At 43.0% G+C, this 22,484-nt stretch overlaps 1 protein-coding gene across 4 annotated transcripts in view; it reads left to right on the top strand.

Annotated features, from left to right (window-relative positions):
- The first annotated feature begins 10,594 nt into the window (after positions 1-10,594).
- Positions 10,595-22,484, top strand: part of SAMD12 (sterile alpha motif domain containing 12) — a 193,941-nt gene continuing 182,051 nt past the window's right edge. For all 4 annotated transcript variants that reach the window (XR_008440291.1, XM_053996459.1, XM_053996374.1 and 1 more), the window contains exon 1: positions 10,595-10,674. Coding sequence is in view for 3 of the 4 variants with exons in the window: in XM_053996459.1 (XP_053852434.1) it covers positions 10,662-10,674 (13 nt within the window). In the remaining variant the exon portion in view is untranslated. The remainder of the gene's footprint in view (positions 10,675-22,484) is intronic.

The raw sequence follows: 22,484 nt of genomic DNA, 5'->3' as shown, positions 1-22,484 counted from the left end.
CTCTGCCCCAGGGCCCAAGAGGACAAGTCACACAGCTTCTGCTGCTCAGTAGGACACTGGATTGTGATGGAAAAGTCTACCACAAGGACTGTCACAGATGTCACTGAAAGAATCTCAAAGGATACCAAACACTTGTGTTTAGACAGCTGAGTTGATGCTGGAACCTTTACACACTAGAGTTACAAACACCACTTGAACTTCTGGGCTTACTGCATGTTTCAGAGCTTCTCCATTGCAGTGTGTCAGAGAAGGGCACTTGGGGACACCTTCACTGGCTTTGGTACAGCTGCATCATGTCTGTAAGGGCACTTAAGTAATGTGCTCAGCCTGCAGTACTGCTTGGCACTGCTGTCTTCCATATCTCCCCTCTCCTGCCCTCTCCCCCAAGGTTTTTCAGCAGGTCACGCAAAGTCACTTGCCAAGACGAGCACAAAATAACTTAAAACTTATTTTCTACTCATCTTTAGAATGGAAAAATCCAACTTTACAATATAATGGAGTTTTGCAGTTACCATGAAATGCTGGGCTAAGGAAGCAAAATGTCAGGGGATTGCAGGAGGTTTCACAGTCATGGAAATGGAAGAACTTCATGTTCTCTCACTAACAAGACTGAAGGAACCTCCTCCCCTGTCCCCAAATAGACCATGTTCACCTCCACATAATCTTGGGGACAGAGAGAGACAGCAGGTATCTTTGGGCACAGGGAATCTTGAAAAGGGGCCAGAGAGCTGGAGGGACAGCTCCAAAGGGCTTTGCTGAGCTGGGTTTGTTGCTTCTGCCATTGGGCAATTATGGGAAAGGTGCACTTCCTCCCCAGAAACCAACACCTCTCACATCCTAATTCCTGCTCAGACAGCAGAAGTGCTTAAGCTGGTCACATGGCTATGTGCTGTTCCCCAAACCAGTCTTTTCTCCTGCTAGAACAGGAAAATAAGTATCACAGGGCATTATTTGGGTTATTTATATCACCCCAGCAGTCTGTGACCTATCCTTGGAACTGACAGCAAGACCCATGTACAGCCAATTCAGCCAGGCTGAACAGAGATTTCTGTTCTCCAGAGCTGTGGGTTAACTAACCTGTTCTAGATACTTCACTTGAATCCTCCTCTACTTTCTATGCCAACCTAATCTAAATCAACTCCATTTACTTTCCTGGGATGATGCTTTGTGTGTGTGAGAAAGCAGGAATTGAAGACTTGGCACTCTGAAAGCTTGTCTTATTTGCAATCATTAGTTTAACTTAATACACCTGAATGACTTCATTTGTACTTAGCCTAGCTTTAGGGAGCACTGGCATTCAGGAAGCACCACTCCAGCTATTGGAGTGATTTGATTAGCAGTGCTGACTGATTAGATTAGCAGAGTGGCTGGACAGACTGTTAATTACTTATTGTCATTCCAGCTGATGTATCCCCACAGCACCAGCAGCTAGAGCTAAACATTTGCATAGACAAAACCTGTGCATGCTTATACTCCATAGTTTGTAATTCACAGCCTTGCCTGCAGCCAGTGCTTCTGGTCCCTCAGCTTACATGTCAGAGGTCTGTACCAGCTGCAAACTCCATTGTTAGCCTGGACTGGGATCATTGCATGGTGCTGAAAATGTCAGCAAGAGAAACTATTGGTTCTTTGTCATCACTCCAGCGGAGACCTGTTTCAGATTCTCTGGGTAATGCTGTTTCTGGAGTGATGTTTCTTGACATGCAAAAATGCCTCATTGCAGAATACAGTAGTTTTTTGATGCTGTTACAAATGGCAGTTTTCACCATCTCTGAAGTTCTCCTAGGTTCCAATTATGGCAAAAAAAAAAGCTTCCTAGGAAATAACCCTAACTTTAAGTTTGGGGTTCCAGAGACATATGTGCTCACATTCTATTTGTGATCATTTCTGTTCAAGGACAAATGAAACTGAAATGAGTAGGAAGTGAAAGATTTCTCTCTGTGAACCTAGTCCTCTGTGAGCTACATGTTTAAGTTCATTGGTCACCTGAGCTGCTGAAGGCAAGCAAATTCAAAAGGCAGCATTCAAAAAAATGCTGCTTTTCTTCCCTTTGGTGTCTTCTAGGAAATGCAGCTTTATTGAGTGCTTGATGCTTTTGTAGCTAAAGTTCAGTGAGATGGAAACAGACCTATGCTGCTGCTCCTCTGCCAAGAAATAGCAGACGTTATGTTTCTCCATATGGAGCAGCGCTCTGAATTATTGTGGAATTCCCTTTCTATTAAAAAGCAAACCAAAATAGCCTGCTCAGAAATAATTGAAAGATTTTTAAGAATGTGGAAGAGGTGTTTTTTCCAGGATGCCAGAGACAATTGAATGTTCTGTTAGATTGTTATAAATTCCCTTGTCTCTACAGGTAGTAAAAGCCTGTAATAAACAAAGATAAAACATAAAGTAATGCTCTCATAAGGAAAAGTAGCATAAGAAAAAGAGGCTATGCACTGCTCCTAGCAGTTGATCTTTGCACAGTAAAACCATAAAATCTTGCAGTACTGGACCTACACCTCCTCTGCACTGGGAATTTCACTATATGAGGTGTGAGGCAATGAAAAATCAGTGCCATAATATCCTACTGAGCTTCTGAGTCATCTTATTGCACCCAAGTAAAAGCACTTTAGAAAATACAAGCCATCTGTGATGTTAAATGCAATTATCTGATTTGCCTTAATAAATGCTCAGAAATCACTGCCAACCACTTCAATTTTTTCAACACCATTCTGAGTCATTCATAAGCAGGTAAAGGTCATTGTGCTCAGACCTTATCAACTCTGATCATTATCAAGTTATTATTTTCTGCAATAACACCAATGCTTCCCTCCAAATCCAGCACATAATAAGACCTTAAAAGGAGATGTAATTTTTTTTTAGCTCTGTCCTGGTTTCAGCTTCAACCATGACAGCTCTGACATTCAGAGGATCACATTACATCGAAATCAACACAGTATTGGCTATTACTTATACCTTCTTCCTACTGGCATCAAGGTAAGTGACAAATATTACTGTTGTTAAAGGTCATATCCCAAGCTCTGTATTTCAGATTCCTCATGACTGGAGCTTCTGTACATCAGAAATTATCCAGATATGTCCCTCTTCTATTTGCACAATAATGCTGCCCAAGTGTGAAAGGGGTGCTGTGATTATATGAATTATATGTTCTGGTTATAAGTGCATTATGCTTGGGATGCGGCAGCCCCACTGAGCATACACAGATCATGTTCTAGGCAGGCTCTGTACAGATGCACAAGTCCCACACTGCTCAGGTTCATGTATTTCTTGCCAGGGAGACCTAGAAGAGCTATGGTGCTACCTAAAGCTTTATTACTCAGAAGTTATTTACACCTGTAACAAAAGCTACAAGTATGAATTTAAAAGCTATGTTATGTAAGTGTAAAAGGTTGCAGCTGGTCATCAAGAAAAGCTGTGTGTGTTACCCAAATTTCAGCACACTGAGCACAAATATCAGTGCACACACTAGCCAGTGTCTAATGTGTGAGTGTAGCAGGAGTGGTTTGAATGCTCAACCAGTAAAAACAGTATAGTAGCTCCACTGCAGACCTGGTTCAGGTTCCTCAAAACAGCAGAGAAGAAAATTGCTATAACCAGCAGGAGCCACTGTCCAAGCATACAGAGGTGGTGTTAGGAATGCCAAAGCCCATCTGAGGATGTACCTGCATAAAGGACAACAAGAAGAGCTCTACATCTATGTTAAGAGGAAGACTGGGGAAAAATATGGGTCTGCTACTGAATGGATAGGAGGCTGCAGTGACCAAGTACATCAAAAAAGCCATTGTACTCAATGCCTTCTTCACTTCATCTTTCCTTCTCGGACCAGCCTTCAGGAATGACAGGCCCCGAGGAGCAGTGAGAATTGATGCAAGGAACACAAACCCTGGGGTGGGTGAGGATTAAGTCAGGGAACATTCAAACATACTGGATATATATAAACTCACAGGGCTTGATGGTTTGCACCTGTCAAGTGCTGAGGGAGCTGGCAAACACCAATGCAAGATGACTCTCAATTATCTTTGAAAGCTCATGGCAATTTGGGAAGATTCCTGATGACTGGAACAGAGCAAATCCAGACAACTACAGGTCAGCTGGCCTTGCCTTGATCCCTGTGAAGGTGATGGAGAAACTAATCTGGAAAACCATTTCCCGTATTTAGGATAGGAATGCCACTGTACTGGAATCCATGGTCAGAAATGGATTTGCACCAGGGAAATCAAGCCTGACGTGACATTCCTGACCTCACAGCCTCCTATGAAGAAATGACTGGCTTTCAATTCTGTGTCCAATGACACTGTCTTAGAAAACCGATAAAGTACAGGCTAGGTAAGTGATTGGTGAAATGGATCAAAAGTGGCTGATATGGTGAGCTCAAAGGATTGTGATCAGCAGCACAAAGTCCATTTGGAAGCCAGACATTAGTGATCTACTTCAGGGGTTCATACTGGGACCAATATACTTCTGTCATTAATGAACTGGGATGATGGAACAGTGGGCACCTTCACCAAGTGTGCTGATAATCTCAAACTGGGAAGAGTGGCTGAAACACAGGATGGTTTTGCTGCCATTCAGAGGAGCCTGGACATGCTGGAGCGTGTCCATTGAGGACCACGAATATGATTAAGTAGTTCCATCTTCAGGAGTATCTCTTATTCAAGAAGAGGCTAAGAGAGATGGGCCTATTCAGCTCATAGAAGAAAAGTCTTTGGAGGCATCTCATCAATGTGTATAAATACCTGATGGTGGGGAGTAAAGAATGTGGAGACAGATTCCTCTCAGCAGTGCCTCAGAAACAAGGCAATGGCCACAAACTGAAATACAGAAAATTCCATTTAAATGAAAAAAGCAACTGAGGAGAGATCAAACACTGGAGCAAGTTGCTCAGAAAGGCTGTGCAGTATCCACCCTTGGCAATACTCAAACCAAAATAAACATGACCCTGAGCAACCTGCTCTAGTTGTCCCTGCTCTGAGCACAGGTTTAAACTGGAAGATCCCTAGAGCCGCCTTCCACCCCCAATGGCTCCATAATTCAGTACTTGCAAGTTACTTACACCACTGAATTGTTCCAGGCCACATCAAGTTGCAGTTCAGCAAACAAAAGCATTAGTCAGGATTGTTTAAACAAGTTACCCAACTGTTTGCCAGCTGGTCACATGGACCTGCTATAGTAGACTGCTCCTCTAGTTCTGTTTAAAAACATATCCTCTATTAGTATGGTTCTTCCATTTTTTATGAGGAACGCTTATGTGATAGGGTTCAGTGATTCACACTCTCCAATCATGAGCAAGGAGCGCACTCAATGTGTTACTTTTCTCTGCAGGAAAGGGACACCACAAACACTTTTCAGGAGAGCACAAATCTCACTGCTCTCAGATCTCCAGTACAAACTAACTTGTCTGAAGCTATCACTGAAACAGCCAAATTCTGCATCAGTGACACTACCCTCTCTTGTTCCCACCTCACACCACTCAATTCCTTGTGCTACCACACTGTTTGGGCAGTCACCAGTGAATGACAGCAGGTAACTCATGGGTGTAGCACTTAACAGGCTTTGCACCAGATTTCAGAAGAAAGGAAGGCTTTTCAAGGTTAATGATAGCAGGAAAATCCACCACTTTAGATAGAAGTGCTTAGTCCAGGGCAGCTAAAGGCACTCATGAGATCATAGGATGATTCAGGGTAAAAGGAACCACAAGAGGTCTGTAGCACAACCTCCTGCTCCAAGCAGGATCAGGTGCAAGATCTGAGCAGGTTGTTTATGGTTTTCTGCCAGCGGGGGCTTGGGAATCACCAAGGACGGCGGCTGCAAAACTTTTCTGAGCACCAACCTGCTCCTATAAATGACTGTCCACCAAGTGAAAAAGGGTTTCCTTATACACAGCCTGAACCTCTCTTTTTTCAGTCTATGCCCAGTTTGTCCCAGCCTTGCCCCGTACACAAGTGGAAAAGCCTGACTCAAAAAGCTGCCATGTGAGGCAGTTGCAGCTGCTGCTGCTGCTTTTGGATTGTATTGCTGGGAGAGTTGTCACATGTGGCATGTTTCCACATTCATATAAAAATTATCTATAGTTTACCATAAAGCAATGAATGGAATAACCCATGAAAGCATTTGATGATGGCAAAAGTTAGTACCATTCTTTTTGCAGACGACATAGGTATTATTGGAAAGTGGAATTAACTTCACACTTATAACAGGAGTGACATTTTTATATAGTGTTGTCTGCCTCAGACATGTACAGATCATATTAACCCACCCACTTCCCTTCCCTAATCTTCTATCAAATGAAGTGAAACACAAAAAATTCTATGAATCTTCTGGGTATTTTAACACTCACATACCATTTTTCTTCCTTGAAATTGAGAGCAGGGAACATGATTCTTAAAGAATATTTTAATTTATTTTTAAAAATAAATAACTGAAAAAAAGAATCAGAGAAAACACCAGATAATGCTACAGTAATGATGAAACACACCTTCCAGACATCTTGTGATTGTTTTTGAGTCTCCTACAAATCCCTAAATGCACTTTCTGTAGTATTAAGAATTATCATGCAAAATATTTTTGACAATTGGGAAATGTAGGTGTGTAATATAAAAAATACTCAAAGTATATTTCAGTAACAGTATACACAAAACATAATTAGACTATTACACTAGAAAAACCTGAATTTCATGGCCTTAGTGACATTTAAAATCATATTACATGTATTTTAAACATGTTTATCTATATTTTCCTTGCCTAATAGCTCTTCTGAAGTCATTCTCAGACACCAGAACACTCCTTCTGAACATTAGCCCTTACACTTTGACATCTACCATACCTTGAGTCATTTTGTGGTAGTAAGCATGGATCCACACTAGCATAAGAATTTGCTTCCATGGACCAGAGCATGGGACTTATACCAAAAGTCTATTTCTCCCCTTTTCTCAGTATATGCTTACATGAGTTAAAAATTCAATTAAAAAAAAACAAAAAACAAAACAAAACAAACAGCTACGCACCCAGCATTTTCTCCCTGTGCCTTTCATGTATTTGCATGAGTCTCAGCAGGTTTCTTAGGAAATGCCACTTCCTAGAGAAAAAAAAAGCGAATCCAGAGAAACCCCACACCCTCCTCCTCTCACTCCAGATCTGGCACCCACTATTCCTCAGGCTCTTTTTTCAGCGATGTGGCTGACTCTGACAAAGGGAGGAGAACTGGAAGGGAATTTTCTACTCACTGCTTCCACACCTGAATTTCCACCTACCTCCTTCATTGTAGTGTCCACAAAAGTTTCTTGTTTTTCATTAGCAAACAAGTGCAGCTCCTGGCCTCAGGTGTGTGCTGAAAGTGTGTGTGAACCATCTACAACCCTTGCCTCTTCTTCTTCCAGCCCTCCTTTGTGGCAGAGACACTGCAGTGGAAAGCTCCACTTCTCCTTCCCCATCAGTATCAAATCTGTATAGTCCCACACATGTTCCTCCCACACCTTTTCCCAATCTCAACATCTCAGCAGTTACCTTTGAAATACCCACCCATTTCCACATATTCTTTCCCAGGAATATGCAAGGCAATATAAGAGTCCAGATACTGAAATTTTAGGCAGATGGTGTGGTCCTGTTTCTGTCATACTTGAGTTTGATGACAAACTTTGAATGGCTTTTATCTCACCATCACAGTTTAGGCCCACTCAGCTAAGCAAATCACAGCCAAAAATATTCAGACAGGGCTGTGCTGCTCTTCACTGCCAGAGACACGTGGTGCCTGACTTGAGGTCAACGATTTTCAGATGTTTCTTAAACTGTTCCTGAAGACTTCTCCTGTGCATGTGGTTTGGGCACCAAAAATAATTGTGCTTGAAAATCTTGGGTCACAATGATATGGCAGAAGTACCTCGTTAACAAGATCATCAGATGAAGATGAGTGAGAATTTCACTGTTTTACAGAAAAGACTTAGGAGCACAAGCTAAATCACTGTTGAATTTCTGAAAGGTGAAAGGGGAATAAAAAGAGAAAAATGATGATAGATGATGTGAAGTATACAAGTCTAACATCTTGTTTAGACTTCGGAACTCTTGCAGTAGAGCAATGCTGTTGATGGACATTCATCAAGTGTACTTTCATCTGATGTTAGCTGGCAGAAGTCCTATTCAGAAATAATTAGAATGGCTAAGGAGCCTCTGGTCAGTATTGCCTTTTCATCTGGTGACCTAGGGCAAAGTACACAGAAACTGACTATGGTTGTGACAAACCAAGTCTGTTTAAAGGAGGTTGGCTACACTTTTAAGAGAAAGTTTAGAAGAAATCTCTCTGAAGTGAGGCAAGGTAAAATGAGAAGCAAGAAAGCAAGGCAGAGAAAGCAAGAAACAGCTCTTTCTGAGCAGAGAAATATGGTCTTTTTTCTACAATATAATTTAGCAGGGCATTTTAACAAAGTTAGCTCACTCTCACCTGATGCTTCTGAAAGCTATTCTCAAAACAGATTGTACTTTACCGTAGATTAATTAAATTAATTCACACACCCCTTGAATCAATTCACAGGCTCTATTCTCTAATGAACAACATACACTAAATTTCAATTTGTCTACTTTTGACCAGAATTTGTTAAATTTCTGATGATTTTAGATGCTGTTAAATATTATGTTTCACTAACTATTAGGTATCACACACTATACCTTTTAACATCTGTCATGCCTTATTTGCTATCTAGTCACAGCCATAATTTTGCTGTTCTTCAGCAGGCATGAAGTTGTAATTAAAAACTACAGGGCTGTTTAAAGGGCTTAGTAAAATTGATTAAATGATTCCCCCATCACCGGGGACGTCCTCAGGGTCCAGAGCTGAAATGTAGTTACCAGTCAGAAATTCAGCATACTAATGGGGATAGGACTCCAGTGCTCCATGTCCATGCCACTTTTAACTCTGAGCCTTGATTTGTTCCCTCTACGGCTCCCAGCTCATTCGAAACAAGAAAGCACTGCTTCACATATTCATTAGCCAGGTAATTACTCCAACATATCTCCAAATATTGTCACAGTCAAATAAATGACTAATATTTGAATACATAAGCTTAATACAAAATGTTATCAAAATCACAGAAGCTTATTATGCATTGAAGGCTGTATGTGTGTATTACATATATTTGAAAACTGTGATATCTACAAATATCCTATGTTCTCCACAGAAAGCATGTGAGCATCAGTCCATTCTGCCAGCATATAGGATTAGGTGTGTGACTGTATTGCACTCGGGAGGACCAGCATATCCTCTCAATTTTTTCACTTATAATGCACTGTGAGTATGCCTACCACTTTGCAAACACATGAATGACAAGGCTGCTGCTCCAGGACACTTGTATCTGGACTCATGCACAGCACAAAGACTAATAGTTCAGTGCTTATGAGAGCAAACAACGAGTCAGGTCTTCAGGGCAAAGCTGGTTATTAAAAGGCTTATGGAAAAAGTTGGCCTTCAAGACATTTCTTATAGGCTCTGAGTTTCCTTCATAAAATAAATAATGAAGACCTAATTTTAAATTCATTTAGATATTTTAAGGATGTCAAAATTCCTGGGGTTTGTGAAGACTGTATTCACTTGCATTAGGTATAATCTTGCACTCTAATTTGAGCTTTGTTTTGCAGAAATAACCTGTCACAAATAACACTTATTAGCCACAATAGCCACTGCTAACAAACAAAAAGAACATGTGGCACTGTTTTTGTGCCCTATCTGTGTTTGCCCTTGTATACTCAGTCCCTTTGCTGTTCTCTTGATTTTAATAATGACATAACTTTGGTGAGTAGAGTAACTCATAGACTGTTTGTGGGTAGTTAATATTTGCTGATACATTAAAATGAAAAAAATGTCTACTTCTGAATGGAAAAAAAAAAAAAAAAAAACCAACCCTTCAAAACCTTTCTGATATCTCAAAATAAAACTGAAGAGTGCACAAGCCCACAGCTGTTTTCCAGGACAGATCTCGAGAGTGGCAGGCTGTTTGGTGTGAGATTTCTGGAGACCTGAAGCAATGGCTCCACTACTGTGTCCCTGATCTCCTTCGTTTTTGGAATTTGTTGTAGGACCTGTCAGAGCGGGTAAAATGGACAAAAACTGAGGGCCTGACTGGAGGGTGAGGTGCTGACTGATAGTTCCCGGTGCTGTGTGTGCCTTTTTCTTTTCCTGGGGACAAACTCCTCCGGCCGGCCAGGGAGTGCGGTGGGGTGGGACGGGGACAGGTCGGACTTATCCTGGAGCCGTCAGCCTGCATGTCTGAGATCACTGAAATCCTGGAGAGAAACATCCCAGAGCGAAATGAAGCTTCCCGAGGCAGGGTGCCCGCGCAGTCCCTCTCCCACACAAGCCTCGTGGGGGTCCCCAGCCCTGCCGCCTCTCACAGCCCACGGCCGGCCCCCTGCAGCTCTCCCTGCCCGGCGGGGACACTCGGAGGCGCCCCGGGGCCCCGGCGGCGGCAGGGAACGCCGGTGTCTGGCCGGGCGCCCGTTTCCCGGGACTACGTTTCCCAGGGATCCGCGGCGCGGCCCCGCCCGCTGTCAGCGAGCGCTGCAGGTTGATCGCCGCGGCTGCAGATGAGCGGAGCCCGCGCGGGCGGGGGGGCGGCCGGGGCAGCGCCGCCGGGGCCGGGTCGGCGGCCGGCGCACTATGCGAGGCCGGGAGGATGGCGGTGGAAGGTAAGGGCTTCGCGTCCCCTGCCCGCCGCCCCCGGGGTCCCTCCCCTGTCTCCTCCCCCGGGCACTCACCTGCGCCGTGGCGGGGCAGCCCCGGCCCGGCCCGGCCCGGTCCGGCGGGACGGCAGTGTACGCCGGCGGAGCCACTCTGCCGCCCGCTGCCTCGGCCTCGCCGCGGGGCATCCCCGGCCCCCGGGCACCTCGGCCCGTTCGCCCGCAGACCCGCGGCTGCCCCGGGCCAGGTGCCGTGGAGCCGGGCCGCGGCTGCCGCCCCCGCCCGCGGCGGGGTAGGCGGCAGGGGCTGCCCGGAGGCTTCGATCGGCAACTTCCCGGCGGGCCCGGAGGTGCCGCCTCTCCCGGCAAGGGCGGCCGACCTGCGCCGCCTCCCTCCGGAGCGGCCCCGGCCCCGCGCTCAGCTCCGGGCGCCTCCCCCGCCCCGCCGCCGGTCGGTCTCCCGCGGGCGCCGAGACGCCGCCGTCCCTCGCTGCTGTCCAGGTCCTCGAAGAGCCCCGAGACCGCGATGCCCACGAAGCTCCAGCGTGCCCCGCATGGGCGCAGAGCTGTGCTCGGCCCCTCCTTCCCTGAGAGGGATGGAGAAGCCAAAAGGCCGAGATGCTCAGCTCCTGGGCAGCCGGGAGCTGTAAGGTGTTCATAAGGGTCAGCTCCTGGGGATGCTCAGCTCCTGGGGAAGTACCCCGGTAACTGAGGCGATAGCTACCAAGACCTGGACAGATGGATGCTTTGCTAGGTCTTCCAGTAAATGCTGGGCTCCCTTTAGTCTTCTAACATTGGCAGTGTGTTATCTTTCCATTGGGTCTAAAGGGAAGTTAGAGGAGACAGGTGTATGAGAAAAGGCAAATCTGCTTTCCTGCTGTCTGCTTCCAAGATTCACTTGGTTTTCTAGTGATTTAGACTGAGGCAGTGACAGTCCTGGGTTTGTGCCTCATCTTGCTTTATTTGGTGCCCTTGAGAAAATTTAAGAATACTGTGTAAACCAGCCATCTGACCCCTTCTCCTGTGCTTAATTTAGTGTCTCCTGTGCTTAATTTAGCATATGTCAGTATTTTTGTGTGTTCTACTTGTGACTACCATGAGTTTTGTTTCTCAGTTATGCTGAAATCTACAGTTCTATCAGAGACACTTGCTTTATTGCTGAAAATCATGCTGAAGCTGTCTTTTGCTGAGTACCCAAGTGAATAGCACAGATGATAGTCCAGAAAAAACTTAAATGTCCTGGAGGCAGTGGGGAGCTTAACATCCCTGAAAACCAATTTCCTATCGAAATTCAAATAAAGGTAAACAAGACCACTATGTCTCAAAAGGTGTCTGTCAACATCCCAAGTTGTTCATCCTATGTGTAAGCCTCTCCCTAAGGCAGGTATTCCTTAGGCACAGGCTGCTTTACCGAATGGCAGTTTTGAAGACTGGAATGATATAAAGAAGGAAGGTAGTGGTCCTGAATAAAAGCATTACTTTGGTGGCAAAAGCATAATGACGTGAACTGGGCATGCGTGCCCGGTAGTGGGTAAGTAAGTAAATGAAATGGACTGCCATGCACCAGATGGTTCATATGCCAGCAGCAACCCCTGCTTCAGTGTGCTCACTAATGTCATCCCACTTTATTTACTTGAAGTCCTTCTCAGTCTGTTTGCTAGATCTTTTCAGGTCTGTAATAATTCCTGTCATATCTGCAGTGCCCTCCATCTGAGAATCTCTAAAAGCTTTGTAAATATTAATGAAGGAAAGCTCTGCTAAAGCTTGGGAAACAGTGCCTTTCCCTTCTCCTGAGATGGAATTTTTTTCTTTAACTCCTTCTTCCCATTTCCTTCCCCCAGGATGCATCCTGCTGTGGTACAGGCATTCTTGTCTGTATGTTCTGCATTCTTCCCATTTTGTTTTTTTCTCCCTCAACTTTCTTGCCTTGGCACGATTCTGTTGCCCTCACACTAACACAGCACTATGACTATTTAAGCACAAGTAGCCATGTGGCCATGACAGCTTTGTGTGTTTTTAGTGCATTCACATTTCGGGCCCTTTATTATCCACCATTTTATGTTGGAACCGTGTTTCTTTGTGTGATTATGCTTAAAAGCTTGCTTTTCTCTTAATGCATCTTCTGCCATATTGGAGCCCTGGGTGTGAGCTGTGTTCTGTTACTGAACTGTGACTTGGCAAGGAATATGAGGCATTACGGCTTCTGTTTGGAAAGCTGAGAAGTTACTTGTTCCTCATGACTCTGATCATCACAGTGTACAGACCCTGCTTTAGTGTAAAGCAGAGTTGCCATTGAATCTTCTAAATAGATAATTTTGTAGGAAAATATCCTGGACTCAGGAAGAGCAGACGGGATTTTTTTGTTTTCTGTTTTTTTATTTGTTTATTTTCTTTGGAAACATGCTTTCCTGGTTTGCAGCTTGCGATCTTGAGAGCATAACCTGCTGTACAACAATTTTGGAAGCTTGGAAATAAGGTTTAAACTGAGGTTGTCTGGCCTTCCAGTCTCTGCAGTAGTCAGCTGGGAGCTTGGTTAGGATGGGCTTCCTGGGCTTTCTTTTATAGAGTGATGCAAGGCCTTTGAATGGTTGGGCCAATTGGCTTCTTGTGTTGGCACTTCTTGCGTCTTGTGTGACACTTCGCAAGTGTCTGGCTCTGGGATGCAGCTGGTGGGGAGCGGGAAGGTCCCTGGGGCACCAGGGAGGCAGGGATTCTGCAGCACGGCAGTTCCTGACCGGAGCCAACATCCGCTGCCCCACCAGCTCCACCAGGGCTGTTGTTCTATGGAAACTGCCCGTTTGTCAGCTTCAACCATGAACCCACAGTCTTTGTTTTTGTTTTTCCTTATAGAAATGCTCTGTGTGGCTAAGGTGAAAATATTTTGTAGCTTATACTTTTTGGAAAATCTTTGAAAAAATTATTTTATCTGAAAAATTTGCTGAAGTCTTCCTCAAATCTGATTATTTTAAAGCTGTCTTAGCATGGTGTGCTGGGGTTTAGCAGTGTCAATAAATGTCCATCGGTTTATTTAAGGAAAGTATCCCAACTTTTTTACTGAGATAGCTGACAGTGGTAGACTTGCATATGTGAAGTAGGAGTTTGGAGAATACTGCAGTTCTTTGCCAGTTATACATAATACATACTTTAGTGTCCCAAAAGAGTTTATGTGGACTGGGAGGTCCTTTGGGCTGTATAGTGCCAGTGCTTCCAGATTGATGAAAGGATTGGTGTGTGTGTGTATGAGTAAAGTGAGTTTGCACTCCTTAATATGAGCCCGTTGAGATGGCAGCAGTGCCAAGGTAAGTCTATTTTTAGACTCAACAGTTTTGACAATGTTCCTTTAAGTATTTTTTCTCCTTCTAGTAAGAATGAAAGAACTAGGTCAGAGCCAGTAGAAAAAGGCTTTTGATCTCTGCAACAGTGTTCTCATTTTTTTTTTTCCGTTTGCTCTTGTGCAGCAGAGGTAAAGGGGAAAAGAGAGAAATGGTGATTTCTTTCCCTCCCACTCCCATTTATTGTTTTTTATTATTCCCTCCCACTGTGTTTATTGCACAGGAAAGTGAGAGACTGACAGTACCCATCAGATTATGTCTGTATGCAGGTGGTCCCACACAGTTCTTTGGATCCCCTGCAGCTCTGATTTGTGGTGTTTTTGAGATTCCTTTGCAAAGGAAAGCACTAATTATATCATGGAGTTCTTTCATGGCACGTGTTTAATGAAATTTGGTCTAACACCTTTCTTGCTGTGTATAGGCTTTGGAAAGTGCCACATAGATTTGCTGCAGGTCTCCTCCTGGAAGTTTATGTAAACTTCCAGTCTGCTGTGGCTCTTCTGTAGTAGGCTTATGCTACTGAGACCCTGGATCTTCCTACAGGATAGTATGTTTTACTAAGAAGTGGAGCCTTGCTGTCATAAAATGACAATGACTGGCCTTACCCCTTGGTAATCCTTAAGGAGACTAAGACTCAGAGGAGGTTAGGGCAATCTGTGGAGTGGCATCCAGGTTAACTGCTGCAGGATTGAAGTTATTTGCAGCTTGTAACTAACTTCTATCAGAGTGATCCTGTGCATTTCAGCTATGTGATGTACCTTGGTTGAACGCCTGCAGTGCCTAGCAACTCCATGGATATTGAATGATGCCATGTGTTTCTTCAGAGACTTGAAATATGGTGAGCTCATAGATGTGCTATGCTATCTCTGCCAAGAATGTCAAAGCAAGTTCAGGATCACCCAGAGGACAGCTTTGAAGCAGCTTTCAGTGTAGGTACCTATCATGCTGTTCCAGGGTGTGCCCAAAAGTACAACTCTTCTGTCAGGTATTCAGTTACTCAGCTTCGTCTTATTTCTACACTCACTTTGAGCTCAGACTGGGTATGTCTCCATATCTAAGTTTCCAGGGAATGTGATCCAGTAGATGGTGTTTCATCACACTTAATTGCCTATGGAGCAAAGAAGTAACAAGCCCTGTGATTCAAAAATAGCACATGCTTCCATCATGTTTTTGGTTTCTTCAGTAATTTCTAACCACTTCTTAACTTGAAGGGTTCGGACATGTGGCTTGGAAATAGCTGCCAGTTGGAAGCAGGACTTAGAGTGACATCTCATTTCAACTCTCCACTTGAAACAGTCACATTGCAGAGGAGATGGATAAGACCAATGCTGGAGGTGTATCAGACAGTGAGGCAAAAGATTTGAACATCAGCCTTTGGTCTTGTGTTCTGTGTGTTACTTTCTGACCATTTATTGCAAAAATGCATCAGCAATTACAGGATTCCAGACTGGAAGATAGATCTCCTGTCCACATTCATGTGGCATCCTTCTTGTTGAGCTGTAACATCTACCCCCTTATTTCTTGCTCCACAACAGCTCAACTTCCCACCCACCCCCACATTGTGCATACAGCTCGGTGGTTGTATGTGCTTCTCTGCTTTGAACCGCTGCCTAGAGCTTTCCAATCTATATTGCTACATTTGAAAGGAAGACTGTGAGCTGAAGTTCAGAAGGTGCACTCCATTGTGGGAATTGGAGAACCCAAATGAAGGTGTGGCAACAAAGAATTGCCCTGCAACCGAGTGTCTTTGGGTGTATTCAGCTTGAGTGGAGGGTGGGTATTATGGAAATTATGTGATCATTTTGCCCTCCCTGCTTTTACAAATAAACCCATATTAGTCAGCAATCAAGGTATCAAGGTGCCAAGTATAGACTTGATATGACACTCTATTTCCTTTGGATGAAATTTGGTTGTAGGATAAGAGTATTTCTGGAAACTCAGAAGTACTTTCATGTCAGCCAGTTTAGATACAGTTCCTCAAGTGTTTGACCTTACCCTTTAAAATACTTGGAAGACTTAGAAGCTCAAGGAGGACGCTGATTAATATAAATTTACTGGTTCAGTACAATTGAATACCATCATAAGGTTAAAACTTGTCAGGTGGTGGTAATATGTGGACAAATTGAAGGAGTGATGCTTTGAAAGTTTGTGTGCTTTCTCCACCAAGAAGGAAATGCAAGTGAGCAAATGACAAGAGTTAGACTTTGGATGAATTTCCTAATGTACTACTGGAAAGTATTGACAAAACCTGTAGTAACATTGCAAGAGCTCATGTTTACTGCTTAAGTGGAAACTGTCGAGTAGAACTGTTCTCGAGGGGTTTTGGAGGGTTTTTTTGTTCTTCTGTTATGTCCAAGCATGGCAGACAACATCCAAGGAGGTTGTGTACCTTTGTTCCTCTTGTTTACAGCTGAGTGTGTGAGGTCAGGGCAAGCTGCTTAGAGCCAGTCTCTAGTGCTTCCCAGTGTTGCTATGTTGCAAGGGCTATGGCAGGAGAACAGTAGGGATAGGCTCAGAGCAAGGCACTGTAGCTGGATGATGTTGGAGTTGCAGGCTGGTGCTGGTTGTTGAGCTGATAAACATGGAGAGGTTTCTGTCCAAAACATCTTGTGTGCAGGCTTGCTGGTAAGTGCAGAACTAGGTGTCTGTGGAGCACTGTAAGTTTTTGTTTTGCCCATTGGTCTCTGAAAGTAATACAGTTAGTTTGCAGAGGTAGTAGAGCTGTTAAAAGGCTGCTTTTCAGTTCACTCAGTATTGAGTCTGTGGGTCTGTTGGGGTACTGTGCCTGGTTTTGGAGCAATTTCTCTGTTGTCCTGACTGAGACAGTTTTACCCTCTTGTGCCCTCTTTTGTCTCTTTGACTGTCTCTCCTTTTGTCCAGACTGTGTGATCCCTAATGCAATGCTCCTTGCATTATGCTTGCAATGCTCCTAAAGCAAGAGATACTCAGAGTTTAAAACTGAGTAATCCTCTTGTGGGTTACTTCTCATGAAAGCTGTTGCCTTTGAATGGATACAGGTATTTACTCTTGCAGATTGACAATTGAACAGCTCAGCCCTCAATTATCTGCTCAAAACATGCAGAGAATGTAGGGAGTAGTTCTGGAAGGTGCCAAAGGCAAAAGGGCTAAAAAATGGAGTAATTTTGAGGTTTGTGCTGTCTGGTTGGTGCTGGTCAAAATAGCAAATAAGATCTCAAGAACTATGACGAGAGCTCTGAACAAGGCAAGGGAGGTCTTTTTTTCAGTTATCATTGCATATTGCTCTTGTATTGTGAATGCTCCCTGCAGCTCTTACTTGCCACACCCTAAAAGAAGGAGAGGACTGGAAAAAATGCAGAAAAGAATAGTGAGCTGGTCAGACACATGGTGCGTTTACTGAAGGCAGGTTACAGATACTATCATTCTTTAGCTTGGAAAAGAGATGGGCAGGTTACAAAGATTATGATTCTTTAGCTTGGAAAAGAGATGGCCATGGAGAGAATCCTTAGGCCTTGATAAATGGTGTAGAGAAGGTGGAAAAAGCAACTAGGTCACAAAGCAAAACAATGAAGCCATTGGGTTTTGTGCTTTAAATTAAAAAAAGGAAATAGTTTTTCATATAACACAAGAGTTCCCCAAGTGCACTTAACCTTGGGGGTCATTCCTAATGTGCCAAGGCTGGATCAATTCATGTACGCCCTGCTCTCAGGCTGTTCCTTAAGCAGTGGCATAAAGGGCTAGACTTGTAGTCTGATCAAACTATTAACACCCAGCTTGATGACTTTGATGACAAAGTCTAGCACATCTGCTGTGTGTCCAGAACAATTCCACTCACCACAAAAATTTGATTTGCATTGAGTAGCTGAGGGTCAGGACAACCCAGAAACAGAGAGGAAATAGGGAATTAGGCACTGAGCTATAAAAATATTAACAGGCAGGGTCATGATGCATAAGATATGTAGCTTTCTTTTTCTTAGTTTATAAGAAGTGATACTGCTCTGTAAGAGGAACTGTGTGCCATGTCTGGTCAATGGGATTTGGAGAAGGAGGGTCCTGGCATTAGGCTGCAACTGTAGAAATGCCATCCTGGAAAATATTGATTGTCCACAGCAGGTAGGGTTGGAAACACCTGTACTAATCTCTCTAAATGAGGTAAAGTATGGTCTGAGAGAGACGTTCAGGAAAACCGGAAGCAGATTAGATCTACAGATGTCAGCCTTAGCGGCTTCTGCCTTGAGTAGGTTTTGTGTTCCCTCACCTTTGCGTAGGATCCTCCTTCTCTCTCCACAAGTGTCCTCTTGCAAAAGGACTACAGAAAGAGTGAGACAGTTGCTGTGAATAGTTGCATGTTCTGTGTGCAGCATAAGGTAAACTTGGCATTAAAGAGAAGCTTTATTGCTTGAACCAGTAAGAATTCACCCTAGTTTGTGCTCCTGGATGAAGCAAGGAGGTGTGAAGGGGTCTGAACTTGGGCTGAAGTGAACCCTGCATTCAATTACAGGATCTAATATGCTTGCACAGAGTATGTGATTGACAAAAATAAGAGTGTGAGTAAGATGGTGTGGATTTTAGCTGGTCTTTAGTGCAGCCCTATCCATCTCTATATAATGTGCTAGCTCCTGTTCTTCAGCTGAACATTCAGATTATTACTTCCATCCATTCCCCCACTCGTTTGCTTGCCTCTGCCCTGTCTTTGTGGCTCTTTTTTAAAAAAAATATTTTCTTCTCCCAGGGGGGATTTTTCTTGAGTTTATTTGCTAATCTGCAAATAACCCAGTAAAAGCAAGAAAGAGACTTTTAATAATGCTGTTTCATAAACATAAAGAGAATTGTAATGTGCATCAATAGAAGCTTTTTCTCAGACTGTCCTCTGCATGCTCTCGGCTACGGTTTGTTACTACGCAAATCATCTGGGGTACTAGAGTGAGTAGGATACAATGGTATGAGCAAGCAGTAGGAGGTGAAGAATTTTACTGGGGGAAGGAAAGAAGGCATTTCCAGACTCTTCAGTTAAGTATACAAGGGAAGGGATACTCTTGAACAGTGATAAAGGAGGTAACTTTTAGGCAGCTGAGAGAAAGCCAGGACTGAGAACAGAAGTCAACTGCCAGATTTCAAACTAGTTATGCTAGTGAGGATGAATAAAGATATTTTTCTTTGCATTTTGATGACTGCGCCTCATTCATGGGACAAGAAATAAAGCCCAGATCCACAGGTGAATTGCAGCCGTTTCTGTGCCACATGTTCAGCAGACACCAGCTTTCACAAGTAGGGCAAAGGCAGAGATCTGTGATGCATGTGTGGGACGGTGCATCTCTGATGCCATAATAAAGACTTAACTTGTTTGTATCTGAGCTGTTCTTTGTGTGCTGGATAGGCACATTAGCATTTAAAAATGGTTTTGATCTAATATTGGCTGATTATAGAATTGAATAGTAGTACTGTTAGGACTTGAGAAGAGGCAGTCTCAGAAGTGTAGCTTGTGGTGAAGCATGACTATCCAACTTCCTAATCAGTGACTGCAAGACAAGTTTCTTCCAAGATCAGTGGAACTAATGAAGACTCATTGCATACCCCGGTGTGTTATTACTCTTTTTTATCTCTCAGTTTTCTCTGCAAAATCCTTAGGGCAACAGTGGTACCTAGTTTGAAGTTTGCCTAAGTTGGTTGGTGACTGACAGTTGTAATATATGGTGAATACTTTTCCTTATGAGAGAAAATTATTTTAGGTTTCTGCCTTTCTATCTACCAATAGATTTTCTTTGTTTTTCAGTCTTACAATTCTTATCTGTTGTAGCACCCTCTTTGCGTGCAACTTTGTGCGACTCACAATCTTGAAATCTGGAGTTCCTCACTATTCAAGACAATGTCTGTAGATGTTTGCACAAGCCTTCTTATTGACTTACTAGCTTGCAAAACAAATGACCAACTATTTTGTATTTCAATTCATTGCTTAAATTGTTTTCTCGTGTGCAGGTGATGCATGTTACTTACTGACCTTTATTACTTTGTCCACTAAGATCCATTTTGCTCTAAGTTAATTGCATAGTTCTCTTAGTCCCCTTATGTGTCAATATTCTCCTGTTCATCTGTACCTGTACAGGATTTGTGGTAACCTAGCCTTATTTATTCACTGAATAGGTTTATTTTTCAATGAGTCTCTGTTGCTAGCATGAATTCAAGAGCTGCTTGTATTAAGTGTACTTTTATTAAAACAGAATGAGAATATGCTTCAGAAATAATTTTGCTCTCCAATCACAGTGTCTGCTTTTTATAATGAAATCTTGTTGCTGTTATAAAGGCTGAACTTGCATTACTGAGACACCAAGGTCTGTCTAGCATAGTGATGACATATAGTCTGTCTCCTGAAGAGCAGGTGTAAAAGAAACTGTTTGCAGCATTTGCTAAAGTCTGTAACATAAGAGATGATAAGTGGATATTGCCATATATAAAATAAATAGTTTCCAGTAGGAAAACTGTAAAGAATGGAATAAGGAAGTTTTTTAGCTGAAGAAACTTAATTACACACATATCCTGGTGGGATGAGGGTCTCAGAAGGCAAACTCAACCCATAGAAGAAGATAATTTCTTACTCTGGGCTTAGTGTTTCTGTTCTGAAAAGAACTAAGGGGTCTCTTCTCTCTACACTCAAGATTTTTTTGGCCTTCAACCAAATTACAAGTTTAGTTTGATTCCAGATATGAAAGTGCTAAGTTACTCATTTGGATTTCTTGATATATTTCTGTTGCTGTACAAGACTTTATACCATCTTACAGCTAAAGATTGTTAGAGAGATACATGTGAAGTGTAGTAGCTTGTCTCAGAAAACATACTTTTCCTGTATTCTTCTTTGGCTTTAGTTTTGGGTATTTTTAAATTGTTTCTGGAGAGAGCAAATGGCTTATAGTAGTAATTGGCTTGATACCATGGCATGAGTACCCCATTGTCTAGCTAGAGATGTTCAGGGATAGTTGTCTCAGGAATGCCATTACCTTAAATTTTATTGCTAATAATAATTCTAAAGAGGTAAAAAAGGCAAAAGCCTGACAAGTCAGTTATAAATTAAAATGGATGCTCCTCCTCTGAACACTTTATCCCCTTCTGCCTCTATCCACTTTCTGCACCTGTATCCCCTTTGCTCTGCCCTTCCTGCCCTCTTGACCTGGCTCAATGTCCATTTCCTTGCTGCTGATCTGTCACTTATCCTGCCCAGATGTTGGGCACATCTCACTGCTTTAACAAAGACTTGATTGTAAAATTCATATCTTGTAATAAGCCAGGTTTTTGTTTAATTGATTAATGATTAGTAGTCATTATAATAAGAGGCTAGAAAGACAAGCAGCTCACTGGAGGGACCTGCAGGTACAGGTGTGTGTCTGTCTGCCAAGCCTTGCTGCCTGTGTCTGTCTGAGCTTTGTATGCAAAGCTCCAGGTACAGCTCATCAGTAGCAGCAGTTTACAGTGGGCTCCACAGCTTTTTGGCACAGCATGTTTTGGAATTGCTTGATGCTGCTTTTTGATACTGACCAACAGCCAGCAGTATTTACTAGGTTGCAATGTAAGCAGCAGATTGTATTCATTTGAAACTTTGACTGCATTTTCAGGCGGTTCCAAGTGATGTGTTGGGGGAACTGTGCAAATTTACGTTAGGTGGAGAGAGGACTGTATGGAGAAGTACATCTGGTAGGCAAAAGCCAGACAGTTTCTCAAAACTAGAAGCTGATTGATGAGGCAGATGGACCATCCATAGCAGTTACAGAAACTCATTACTGTGGAAGAAATTTTTGCTAGACAAAGTAGTCAAAATAGTCCTAAATTTTATAGTTCAAATTAAAGCCATCTTTATTTGCTATTTTTAATCATGTTTTTTACTATTGTAGAAATGGCACTAACTGCTCAGGTCAGATATTTTTGACATAATAACATGTTTGCTAGGGATATACAGAGCTGCTAATAAAGTATAAGCTTCTTGAAATACAAGAAGAGCTTTGCAGTGCAGATCTGTTTTGCTCATTTGGTCAGTGTAAGGAGGCATCTCTATCTGAACAAGACTTCAGTGTTTTCAGTGTGAATGTTTCCTCTCTGAGCAACCCAGGTAAAACAGGTTGCGAATAAAGGCAAGCAAAACGTCTCAGGGATTCTGTCTGACTGCTCTGGATTGAAATGTAGCCTCTGGAAGTGTATAGAACTCTCATTGAAAATGCGGAGTGCAAAATTTAATGTGACTGGAGGTTGGATTTGCTTTTGACAAAGAAATGGGCAGCGATGGAAGGAACAAGTCCAGTGAGAGCTGCTGTCCAAAGGTCTTTTTCCCTAGAAATACTTGATAAATCTCTGTGACTACTGGAATGACTGAAAATATATTTGGACCCTTTTTATAAGGTCCCTGCTATGTCCAACCTGAATTTGTTAACGTTCAAGCTATACAGATGAACTTTTGTCTGTCCTTTTCAACAATGTGACATTTTATGGTGGGAGTAGTAGGTGGATTGTATGGACTTACCTCTT

This window comes from Vidua macroura, chromosome 1, assembly GCF_024509145.1.
Source record: "Vidua macroura isolate BioBank_ID:100142 chromosome 1, ASM2450914v1, whole genome shotgun sequence".
Lineage (NCBI taxonomy): Eukaryota > Metazoa > Chordata > Aves > Passeriformes > Viduidae > Vidua > Vidua macroura.
This window is presented reverse-complemented; position numbering and strand designations above follow the sequence as displayed.